Source organism: Anneissia japonica, unplaced genomic scaffold (assembly GCF_011630105.1).
Source record: "Anneissia japonica isolate Jap-2015-1 unplaced genomic scaffold, ASM1163010v1 scaffold5323_len63752_cov207, whole genome shotgun sequence".
NCBI classification, from domain to species: domain Eukaryota; kingdom Metazoa; phylum Echinodermata; class Crinoidea; order Comatulida; family Comatulidae; genus Anneissia; species Anneissia japonica.
This window is the reverse complement of record NW_022705974.1, coordinates 39,370-52,140: the sequence shown is the minus strand read 5'-3', so window position 1 is coordinate 52,140 and position 12,771 is coordinate 39,370. Positions and strand designations below refer to the sequence as shown.

General features: G+C 33.1%; 1 protein-coding gene and 1 non-coding gene across 2 annotated transcripts; both read right to left on the bottom strand.

Annotated features, from left to right (window-relative positions):
* Positions 1-206: 206 nt before the first annotated feature.
* Positions 207-9,668, bottom strand: LOC117105947 (neuronal membrane glycoprotein M6-b-like). Its single transcript, XM_033247253.1, has 7 exons — positions 9,266-9,668; positions 6,263-6,431; positions 5,407-5,566; positions 3,118-3,268; positions 2,904-2,977; positions 2,454-2,513; positions 207-1,634 (listed from the first exon to the last, which is right to left on the bottom strand). The coding sequence occupies exons 1-7, from the start codon at positions 9,339-9,341 to the stop codon at positions 1,218-1,220; spliced, it is 1,107 nt and encodes a 368-aa protein (XP_033103144.1). The 5' UTR covers positions 9,342-9,668; the 3' UTR covers positions 207-1,217.
* Positions 9,669-11,666: 1,998 nt separating this feature from the next.
* On the bottom strand, positions 11,667-11,738 carry Trnap-cgg. The gene has a single exon. It is a non-coding gene; the product is annotated as a tRNA-Pro (tRNA).
* Positions 11,739-12,771: the final 1,033 nt, after the last annotated feature.

The window sequence follows — 12,771 nt, the reverse complement described above, 5'->3', positions numbered from 1 at the left end:
ATAAACATATATTTTTTGTGAAGAGATCTTTTGACAATATAAGCAGTTGTACCACCTATAATTGAAGACATGTGTTATTTATCTTTATCGCATTGTGCATGATGAAGATAATCATGTTTTCGGTTTCCTTTTTAAACTAGCACAATTGTTTTTGCATGTTTTGGAGGGTTTGTGTGAAGTGTTTGTGTCGAATTGTTCAGGAAAACTTAATTGATTTTACAGTGTAATACCCTTTTGCATCTTGTATTTATTTTCATTTTATTTTCTACTTTATAAGTTAAATTCGTATTACATGATCTTTTATGCTTCTTGCATAAACTTGTACATTGTATGTAAATTGCCGTTATATTTCCTCCTGTTTTCCAATATCTGATTTTGTCGAAAATATAAATATAATGATGTTTATATAGGTAATGTAAAACATTTTTAAAGTTTGGGTCATGTTGAATTGTGAATAAAAAGTGAATGTGAAAGAAATAAGAAATAGCCTTATTGAAAACAAAATTTTTATTCATCATCATAAATTTGTTTTAATTAAATTGGTATTATGATACTCTATGTACAAACTGTTTAATATTTTCTTAAGTACAATATCAAAGTCTTGGAGTTTTTATTAAATAATCGTAATCATTAACAAAAAAAGTTATTCAATTATTCAGTTTCAATGCTTTAAACCTTTTCATAAAAAAATCTTTGATTTTACAACATTTTACTACTGTAACTAAAACGGATAAAATAATCATAGACAATTAATGATCCTCCGCGTTCATTGTATATAAATTCATACATTCGTGTACAAAAGTTGGCGAAAGTCTATAAAAGTTAAAAAACTGAAATTATTATTGGGAAATCCACACATGTACTAAACGATAACGATTGGTGTGGAGTGTAAAATATTATATTAATGCAATTTATTGGTAAATAAACGATATTCCTGTTCACAAAGAGGAAGTAAAAGCAGTAATAGCTGTGTCTTGCAGTTGCATCGTATCGTGAGTATCTAATATTGATCAATGCATCGTATCGTGAGTGTCTAATGTTGATCAATGCATCGTATCGTGAGTGTCTAATGTTGATCAAAGCATCGTATCGTGAGTGTCTAATATTGATCAATTATTTGAACGTGGTGCATGGTCACCAGCAGTAAGATTTATGTCTCAAGCGGTGGGGTGGCATGTATATACAAAGGCTTATAATGTATTCGGGGTGACAGTAACTTATATGTGGTATTCCCTGTGGATGTTTGGATTATATCTTCCGTCATTGCTGTCGCCCCCGTAAAACGTACTGATTGTACTCAGCTCGTGACTTCCTTTCCCCTCAAGCCTCTCCCTGCTGCCTTGTTGCGAGTAATAGTCATCACCAGCAAACTCTCTGCTACTGTAGTCCCTGGCATATTCTTTTTTAAGTCTGTCGATGCTTTCACGACTTTGGTATCGAGCAGTATCATCGTATTTGGTCTGTCGTGTTGCGTTATTTTCCGTTGATCCTCGGTGCGGGTTTCTTGTGCTTCTAAAACTACCAGCGCGATAGCTTGCACGTAGGTTATAAGAACCTGACTTCCCTTGATTGTGGGCTGTGTATCGATGACGTAATTTAGCTGAATTATACGAAAGTGTAGCTAAGAATTGAGCCTGTGTGAATAAAACAAAAGGAATATATATTTTTGTTTATTTGATTCTTAAAATCAATTCTTCAAAATTTAGTCACCCAAAAAATCGATTAGCACTCGAGGGTCACTATGTGCCACAGTTTGGGAGCAATTTAATACAGTTGACTAATGATCTTTATTGTGATATTTATTGGTGCACTGCTCTCATACGCAAGTTTAACAATGATAACAGTTGATGCCGTTGGTCCCATGTGCAATATGACCCATGTACACCGGTGTTGTATACCCAAATTCACCACCAAAAAGACACAATATGTGACCTTCGTAGGTCATTCTAATTGCTGGCTGTGGTTAAGTGGCATATCGAGGGGTGCGTGCCCCTCCAAAATTACTCGCCTTCCCCACCCCTCCTCCATTGAAGATTCCCCTCCAAAAATCACGGCCAAGTAGTTAAGAATCGCCTAACTTGCAATAATAATAATATGTTAAATTTTTACATAGCGCTCAACGCCAACATAGCTTCACATTATAACACCTGGTCATTGGATTAAATACCTATGGAACTCATACTTCCTGGGGTAGTATTCCGTAACGTTGCAGCAGCTACATCAGCGCAAGTTTTGGCATTTAACCCTACCAGGTACCCACTTATACTGCTGGGTGGAGAGAACAATTGCAGATCAAGTACCTTGCCCAAGGACACAATTGGAATGCACAACGAGGGTTTAAACCAACCCCGACCTCGAGGTTGGTAAACCAAACCTCTCCCGCTGCGCCAAACCACCAAATTACTATTCATGATCGAATTTACTAGATTAATGACATTTATAAATCAACTTACCAGACCAACACATATGAGTACTGCAGACATTGTTGCCATAAAAAACAAACGATATAGATTCTGAATATAAAAAAAAAGAAATATTAATATTCATAAAGTTGATAATGATGAGATGGAATACGAATAATAATATAATTATCATTATTATATCATATATCATATTATATGCATTTTCTACATATTAATAGACTCTAAAATAGATTAAATAAAAATTTTAAACCCCTGAATTGTCAAAATTTTCGGGGCTTCGTTTCCCCACACCCCTACCCAGACCGCGTTTATAACATTTTAATGACGCTCGGCCACGCTCACTTTGCTCTCGTCGGGGAAATCTTCCCCTTCATCGCAGGAATCGTCCCCCCTCCCGGTGGGGGACCTCGGTCCCCCGTCAGACAAATCCTGGCGCCACCCCTGACATCTCTGGATCCGCCTCTGTCTTTCTTAACTTACCCCGGTACAAAGCTTTTCAAGATTTTCACTACAGAAATCGGAATCCAGTTCTTCTTCATCGTCATCAACAAAACCTTTAGAAAACAAAAAAGAACGCTATAAGTACTGTATGGGTCTAAACCAATTCATATTATGAAATTTAGGAAGGGGAATTTTTTACTAAATACAAAAGATCATACGAATTGTTATGATAATGGGCTTGTGAAGACCTTACCCCACTCTTCGAGATCGATGCAAGTGATGAGCGAGAACTCTTCGACCTGACAATTTGTTTGCTTTTGCACCGAAAAAAACACTACTGGAAACATGCTGACGACTACGACACCCATCCATCCCAGGAAGACGATATAGGTGAGAATTAAGAACTTAAAGAAAATAAAACAAATTGTTTTCAGTTTGAGTGCTAATGAAAATGTCTTGATGAAATCTGGAAAAAACAAGTCGTTCAATTTATATCAAAGCTACGACTCGTTTAAAATAAAGATGTGTATAAGAGACAGTATGTGACCTTCGTAGGGCATTCTAATTGCTGGCTGTGGTTAAGTGGCATATCGAGGGGTGCGTGCCCCTCCAAAATTACTCGCCTTCCCCACCCCTCCTCCATTGAAGATTCCCCTCCAAAAATCACGGCCAAAAAGTTAAGAATCGCCTAACTTGCAATAATAATAATATGTTAAATTTTTACATAGCGCTCAACGCCAACATAGCTTCACATTATAACACCTGGTCATTGGATTAAATACCTATGGAACTCATACTTCCTGGGGTATGGATTTTTAAAACAATATCTTTTTGGTACGTAATGCAACTATATCTGCGCCTAAGCTTTGTAAATACAGATGAAGAAGAAGAAATTTCTGGCGGACACCAAACTATTGTATAAAACTGAAACAAGTAGAGTTTATACAAAAAAAATTAATAGTAAATAAATTTGTAACCACTATTTAAATATAAGTTTTTATTAATTTTAGATTAAGTTTCTTATGCATTGGTCGATTAATATTTTAAGATATATATTTTTAAATTATAATTAAGCTATACGCAAAGTGTGTACATTATAATACTGTTCATTAGTTACGGCAGAGAGTTGTCACTATAACAACTCCCTGGTTACGGTAGGGTATAATTTACATTTTTGTTCACCGTTTGTGGAGGACAGGCAGTTATGATTTGTGTTCTTGAGTACATGTTGTAGGCCCTAATCACATCAGTGCTGCTGTATTCATTTATAGTCTGAGACAGGTGTAATAAATGTGGGGGTCGCCAGTTTAATGTAACTGTGGGTTGCGACCGTGATTTGTAAGAAACAGAGAGGGAGACGGTTAAATTGTCTTTTCCTAACTAAGAATGCATTTCGTATCTTCTGGTACTTGACACTACATTGTACAATTTTGTTAATTATATATAACTATATTTTAATTTTTGTTTGTATTAGTTTGGTATTGATTTTAAAATAGGTCCACTAAAGATAAAAGAACTGCCTATGTGGGGCTAGAAAATGATTTAAAGCTTCTAAACATACAAATAAGTGTTAACGTAATATGATATGTGCTACTAATTTTCTTTCATTGACCTTGTTTTAATTACTTCTTTAGACGATTATGTTATAGGCCTAATGATATTTTTGTCTTCTGATTTTGATTAATGACGAAATAATAATATTTAGTTACCATGTTAATTCTTTGTTGTAATATTTTATTATTACAATATTAAATGATTCATGTGCTGTAATACATTTTGTTTTAATAACTGATTTGATGGGGAAGCAGGTCAACTCGGCCCCAAGTTAACTCGACCCCATGTCAACTCTGTCCCATGTCAACTCGGCCCCAGTCAAATCTGCCCCAAGTCAACTCGGCCCCAAGTCAACTCGGCCCCAAGTCAACTTGGTCCCATCATGTACGATCTTCTAAATTTAAGAAGTCAGGTCTTAATTATGTGAAAGTTATCTTATGTTAAAAATGTTTTTCATTACTTATTTTTTAATCTTGGATATGTAATTCCTGCAAAAAAGTGAAATGTAAATGGCAACTTATTTGATGTTAGATTCTTTTTAAAAACTGAATTATTTCAGTTTAAAAAATATGCATATAATGATTTTTAAAAATCAGTTTTGATACAGAATTTTATCATTGGTTGCGCCATTTTTATCTACCTGTCATTTGGGGCCATTTTTACCGGGGTCATTTTTATTGGGGCCATTTTTTCCCACATTCATTAATTTTAATTGTATTTTTATGATCTTTTTACAGTAAAGCCCGTTGAACGGATGTAAATCTGAAAATGCTCTATATAAAAATATTTTTATTATTAGAAACAAGAAACAGTTAGGCAAAATGAAAGAAAAGAAAAAAAAGTTGGGTGGGGTGGGGTGGGTGGGGGGGGGGTTTGGGGGGGGGGGGGGGGGGGGGGGTAGCCGGCTCCCGCCCCCACCTTTTTCCAATCCGCCACTGGTTAATTTTGATGAATGGAATGTTCAGTCTGCTACATATAATGCCCTTACCGTAGTCGTCTGACATATCCCACTGGATCTACTTCTGAATCGGCAGATATGGTACCTGCGTACTGCACCTGTCGCCAGGCAACCAATCGCAATTAAAACGAATCCTAATATGCTCATGAAAGATGTGGCACCGTAAGTGGCGTACTGGGCTATAGTAAATCTAAAATGATAAATTGACAGTTAATCAATCCTACTACAAAATAGGCCTAACATGTTTTTTTTATGATGCCTAAATAAAGAAATAAAATAAAATAAAATAAAATAATGAGGATGTTTGAATCGAGGCATAGCATGTGTGTACGTGAAACGTTAAATTCGACAATCAAGAACTTAAGAAGTCACATTTTTTTTATTAGTGTTCTTATCCACAACTTTAATTCTACATACAAGTAATAGTAATAATATTAATAGTAATAATAATAATAATAATAATAATAATGATAATAATAATGATAATAATAATAATAATAATATTAATAATAATAATGATAATAATAATAATAAAACATTATTCCTAATGTATATTCATATTGAACTGCAATAATAATAATAATAATAGTAATAATAATAATAATAATAATAATAATAATAATAAAACATTATTCCTAATATATATTCATATTGAACTGCAATAATAATAATAATAATAATAATAGTTATAATGATAATAATGATGATAATAATAATAATGATAATAAAACATTATTCCTAATGTATATTCATATTGAACTGCGATAATAATAATAATAATAATAATAATAATAATAATAATAATAATAATAATAATAATAATAATAATAATAATAATAATAATAAAACATTATTCCTAATGTATATTATATTGAATTGCACTTACATTTGATCAAATTCATCTTCTGCAACCGTTCCTGAAAACAAATCCATCATTTCACCACTAGCGATTGTAACAGTGGCACACCAAACGGCAATTCCACACAAGATAAATATTCCAGCCGAGATGGAGGGCCATGGGTACCGCTGGCAACACCTTGAGCAACAACTACTCTCTGCAAATACATATGAAAAATGTATTTTGAACAGAAATACTTGAAAATAAAATGTATTCAAATCAGATCTTCTTACGTTTTGGGGTGAAGTATCTATCTCTTGTTTTTTTTTTGTTTTTTTTTTAAATAATAATTTCCAATGTTTTTAGATCTATTTTTAATGTTATGGTACGTATTACTTTAACTAAATTAATAATAATTCAATTATTTTCTGTCGTGTAATACTATAAAAGTATAATATATTCTATAATGTTCAATGTATGTACAGTATCTCTTTATACTTTCTATGTAGTAATTTGTATCTTTCTTTGTTAAATGTCTTGTTAATTGGTTCAATTGGGATGTAGATAGAGGTGTTTGATACTTGGTGATCCCTTCCTTTTCGCTGCTTTTTCTGTATTGTTATTTTGTTATTTTTGCTTGTTGTGTGTGTAGTGATGAAGCTTAATAAATCAAATCAAATAAAAATATGGTGCTGTACCAACATGTTTTTTATGACCATAAAATAATAGCCATTAAGTTGGCTTACATTAAACTTTTATTTAATATAAATTTATTAACCACCACTATGTCATGTGAAGATCCTGTCCCATTGGTGGGGCTATGGTTGATTAAAAATCATCTTAACATTTTGGTATCGTCCTCACAATGAACAGTCCTGTATCCGCCCCTGATGCGCGTGACCATATCGTACGGATTGTTTACATCGATTGCTTGTCGTTATATAAAGTCTCCAGAAATTAATAAAACAAATCTTAGTTAATCTAAATTCTCATATACTACAAACCAAACGGTATCACTTAGCTTTTAAATCTATTGAAAACAAGAAAGTATACAAAAGTTAATGACAGTACCAACATACGCGGGAGACAATTGAACAAAGTTTGTGTGATGTTTGTTTATAGGCATTTCTATTTAGAATACACAAATGGGTTTTTTTCTGTTTCGTATTGTGGTATTATAGCAGCGGGTCAACACCCCAGAGTAAAATAGAATTATATGTAATTTTCATAAGCTACGTTTGGTAGGAAATAATTGTCATCATTTGCCATGCTGTTACTGTCTCTATAGATTATAAAACTCATTAGTTAAGTGACTACGGTATATGGATACGTAATAAATATTTAATTTTTCATTACGTTAGGAATCACTTAAAATTCGAGATGCCATCATGGGCGCAGATCATGGGAGATGGGGACCCATATATTTTATGAAGGTTCCCCCTCTCCCACTTTTCGGCGGCAATATGCTTTCATAAGTCAAATGCCTGAAAATTGTTGAAATGAACTGCATAAATGACCCAGGTTTTAACGAAAGAGCCATGGTGGGGCTGAGATGGGTGTGGACTCACGGCTTTAAGTATGTAAAGTAAATTAAATATATGAAGACAATTTTACAAGTTTTATTTTCTATGGTACATCACACAGATTATTTAGATTTCTATGACTGCCGAAAATTGTAGATAAAAGATCGTGAGAAATTTGTTGGCGCTTCATTTTGACTATAATGGTGGTGATGGTGAATTTTAGTAGGCCTATATAGGCCTGAGAATGTCATGTCATCTAGAGAATACTATTTTCTCAAATGTTCTCAGCCCCTGGTTTGAATTAGGCAAAGTAAAGTAAATATATAAGATAATGTTTCAAAGTTAATTTATTATGGTACATCACACATTATTAATTAGATCTCTTGTTGCTGAGAATCGCTGATAAAAGATCATGAGAAATTTGTTGGCGCTTCGTTTTGACTAAAAGGGTGATGTGATGATGATAATTTCTATAATAGTGTCATTTCCGGTCATCTAGAGAACTATTCCCTCAAATTTTCGTATATTCATATGAATCAAATGGTCATTGTAGCGGATTGCAAATTAGTGTGATGATTATTTGGCCTCTACCCTTTTATCTCACCGCTATGTTTTCAAACAACAATCAATAAGATCAACACATGGTCATGAGGTGTGAAACATCGGAGTTGTTGGATTGATTTTAGCGTGTGTGGGACTGTGGGGTCAGGTATTGAGTGTTGTGATCTGACCGACCGTGGGACAAATCAAGTTCAAAAGCGGCTTTATTCCACATTAGTTACACATGCACTACTCGATCATGATCGTCGACCGACAGGATTCCACGGAGATTGCGACACGACGCGCACAACGAATCGTTTTTATAATGAAGACCGTCGCTATTTGCTTATAGAGAGACCCCCTTTAGCCAACATAGCGTTATTTGAATTGTTTTATTCATTTTGTACAATATAGTAATGTATAATATAATGCATCAAATCTTTTGTTTCAGCTCATTGAAATTAGTCATTGGTATCATTTAGGAATTTACTTGTTTTTGAAGCGATGGCTAGAGAATTGCTTTGCTAATTACCGGTCTCGTATTGTTAGTTCTGACCATATGCATTGAACATTGCAATTTATACCCATATGTTTCATGGAATGGCCTACATTAATAGGTGACGTATATTTAATTAATTCGATTAATGAATAATAATGATATCATGAAGTCAGAAGAATGGTATTTCCGCGTTGAATACAATATGCCTATAAGGTCCGGACACATTATTGTAGGTCTACAGTACTGCAAAAAAAACACAAAAACATGCCTTATATCCTAGAGCTGTTATAGTTACTAAAAAAAATGATAAGTCTACTAATAACATGCATATTCTTTTCAGTTGATAGTTTATAGGCCTACTTGCAATCAACCGTCACAACCCTTCAATACAACGTTACCGTATACAATTAATAACTAATAATTATAATAATGAACAACTAAGCAATCGTTATTGAATCGAAAAAAAAAGTGAGTATAAAATAGTCTTACCTTCATCCTCATAATCGCCATAGAGAGCCCCCACAAAAGAGCTATCGAAGGAGGCCGTGCTCCCACCGAACACCATTATTGTTCCAACCTCCCTTCAATCCTCGTTCATATAATGTGTACAAATGAAAAGCTACAAATTTCGAACTGGTAACTCCTTCAACGGAATTTTAAAAATTCAAATCGTTTTGGAACCCAGAATACAAAAATCACTTGGTCTGTCAGTAAATTCCCTCAGTTGATGACAACATTTAAAATCTGAGGTTTGCATTAATTATTATGCATTTCATTGACTCAGTAGACAGAGGAAAATGCAGCTGAACAATGGGCTGAAATTATTCTGAAAGATTATTAATCCTGTTTTCAGTCTCTCTATTCAATTGTTCGTCTGCTGAAAGCTACGGGTTTTATATCACCAGAAATCGATGTTTATAAACGGACTTTGCACCTGTGTGCCCACGTCGGATCAGTCACTAAATGGCGGTATATGCGCCCCCACATTACATTTCTCAGTATTATTTTAGTATTATATATTATTGTTATTATAATTATCATAATCACTATCATCCTCATTTTTATCATTATCATTAATTATTAGGCCGTATTATTATTATTATTATTATTATTATTATTATTATTATTATTATTATTATTATTATTATTATTATTATTAGTATTACTATTACTATTACTATTACTATTACTATTATTATTATTATTATTATTATTATTATTATTATTATTATTATCATCATTTTCTTTTTAATCTCCCCTTTTTTCTTAATTGAAAAATAAAGCAGGGCCCAAGCCGGCAAGGCGCCCTTTAATTTGTCACACTGGATATGATATGATGGTTTGTACCACAGCCGATGTCAAAGACACATTATACTGCTATGTATCAAACTCTTTTTGGTCAGGGTAATAGAGCGAGGACCATATGGGTGGAGAATTTTGGGGCCCTTGGTGGGCGGGGGTTCATGTAGACCTCCGCACGAAAGCGCATGGCATTACGACACTGCATGATGCTTATTTTGATGAGAATTTTAATAAATGGAATTCTTGATGTGAAATACATGTTTCACCATGGAGGAAATATATAAATATATATTTCCTCCATGGTTTCACTGAGATCAGTTGTTTTACAGTTCTTGTTTCAGTGCTTTTATGTGTTTATAATGTTGTATTACTCGAATGAGCCTCTGAGATGAGGTGCATTACTGGACCCATTTTGTTAAGAACATCATGGCATCAAAACTATTGTATTTGAAACATTCAAATGTTAATATTCTTTAAGTCAATGTCTTGGTTTTAGATTAGGAATGATAAGTATTCATTATTACTGTTCCAGGTGATTGGTGTACAGTGAAAAGTGGAGTTGTGAAGTGCATTGCATCTGGCATGAGGAAGATAGAGCGTTGAGGTATACGGGTATTAAATGAAATATAATTATCGGAGTCGATTTTGATTTTGTTATTGATTATTTTATACATGAAAATGAGGCTAAGAAATATTCTTCTGTATTCTAATGTGGTAAGATTGTGTCGGGCAAGTATGTCGTCATAGTTGATATATGCAGTATTGTTTGAATGAGGTGCATTACTGGATATGCTTTGTTAAGAACATCATGGCGTCAAAACTAATGTATTTGAAACATTCAAATGTTAATATTCTTTAAATCCGTGTCTTGGTCTTAGATTAGGAATGCTAAGTATTCATTATTACATGAAAACATTCACTAAATGACATCAATTGTTGATTAAACTTCTATAAACAAAAGAATTTTATTCAACTATATTGAATTTATGCATATAAAATCCCTATACCTTTTAGATCTGAAACGAAATACATTAAAATTTGTACACAACACTTGCGAAGAATACAGTAAACATAAACAAGATACTTGTAAACATTCAGTATACTTGCTTTCGTGACGTTGTTTTAAAGATTGGTTGTTGCATTCATTCAATGCTTGTTGTAAATACAAACTCCTGATATTTCTATCCATTTCAGTGACTGGATTTGTTTCATTTGTCTATATTTTCTAATTATCTAGATAATATTTTTACACCGTTGGTTGCAAAATGTCATACTGCGTCACCAGAATGGTGAACATCATACCGTGGTCCAAAACCGGACAATTTCCATATTTGGAACCTGAAATACCAGGTATTTGTAAGTAATTAAAAATATAGCAATTCGTTGGTGACAAACTTTATTTGTTCCAATTTTTTAGCAACCTAAGGTTTCATAAAAATATAATAAACCGTATATCTTAAACTGTTTGAAGGAGTTTGATTTAACCCTCTGTGTTCGTCATACATAACTATTATGTACATACATGCCGACAGACTTGCCAGCCAAAAAAAAAAAAAAAAAAAAAAAATTAAAAAAAATTAAAAAATTGGGGCTCGTCCGGGAATCGAACCCGGGACCTCTCGCACCCGAAGCGAGAATCATACCTCTAGACCAACGAGCCAACCACCAAGAGAGGGCGTTCCTTAACATTAAAAAATGTCACGTATAATCTGATAGAATCAACGGAGTTTGGTTATGAAGTAAATAATAGGAAAAAAAACCTCCGCCAAAGCCTCTACTAGTTCTACACATGTATTACCAAGGAGGTATAAAGTATTACCACATAGGTATATCGCTATCCTTTCGGATGTTACAACAATGTCGCATCCGGCAGGCACAATTCCCTGCCGCAGACCAGCTTGACTCCGCCAGGTTGCAAATAGCCAAGTATAGGATGCAATGGCAACAGGTCAAAACGGCAAAAAACCAAAACGGCAATGTCAAAATGACCAAACGGCAAAAAACCAAAACGGCAACACTTTTAGACCGAAGGGCAATGGACCAAAACGGCAAGACCAAAACGGCAATAAATCAAAACGGCAATAAACCAAAACGGCAACATTCCCAGAATGACTCGGCTGTATGGTAATTGGCAAACTAAATAAAATACTATTATGCTACTAGGCCTAGGCAGAGAGTCTAAGCCGAGGGCTTAGTAAAATGATTGGGGGAATCACAATATAAAAGCAGTAAACTTTTAAATAATTAAAACTTTAAAATACAGACAAAATGAGGCTAAACAATTTATTTATGTCATGAAAGTAAAAAGCGCGAAAACACTTAAAAAAATAATATTAATAATAATAAAACTAAATAATAATAATAATAATAATAACAATAATAATAATAATAATAATAATAATAATAATAACAACAACAACAACAACAACAATACAACATACTTCAACAGTAAGAAAGATTGGGGAACACAATATAATATACGGTAGGCCTACAATATAAAACCATTGAATATTTAAAAAATTAAAACCTTAAAATACAGATAATATGAGGATAAACAATTTATTTCATGAAAGCAAAAAACGGGAAAGAATAATAATAATAATAATAATAATAATAATAATAATAATAATAATAATAATAATAATAATAATAATAATAATAATAATAATAATAATAATAATATTATTATTATT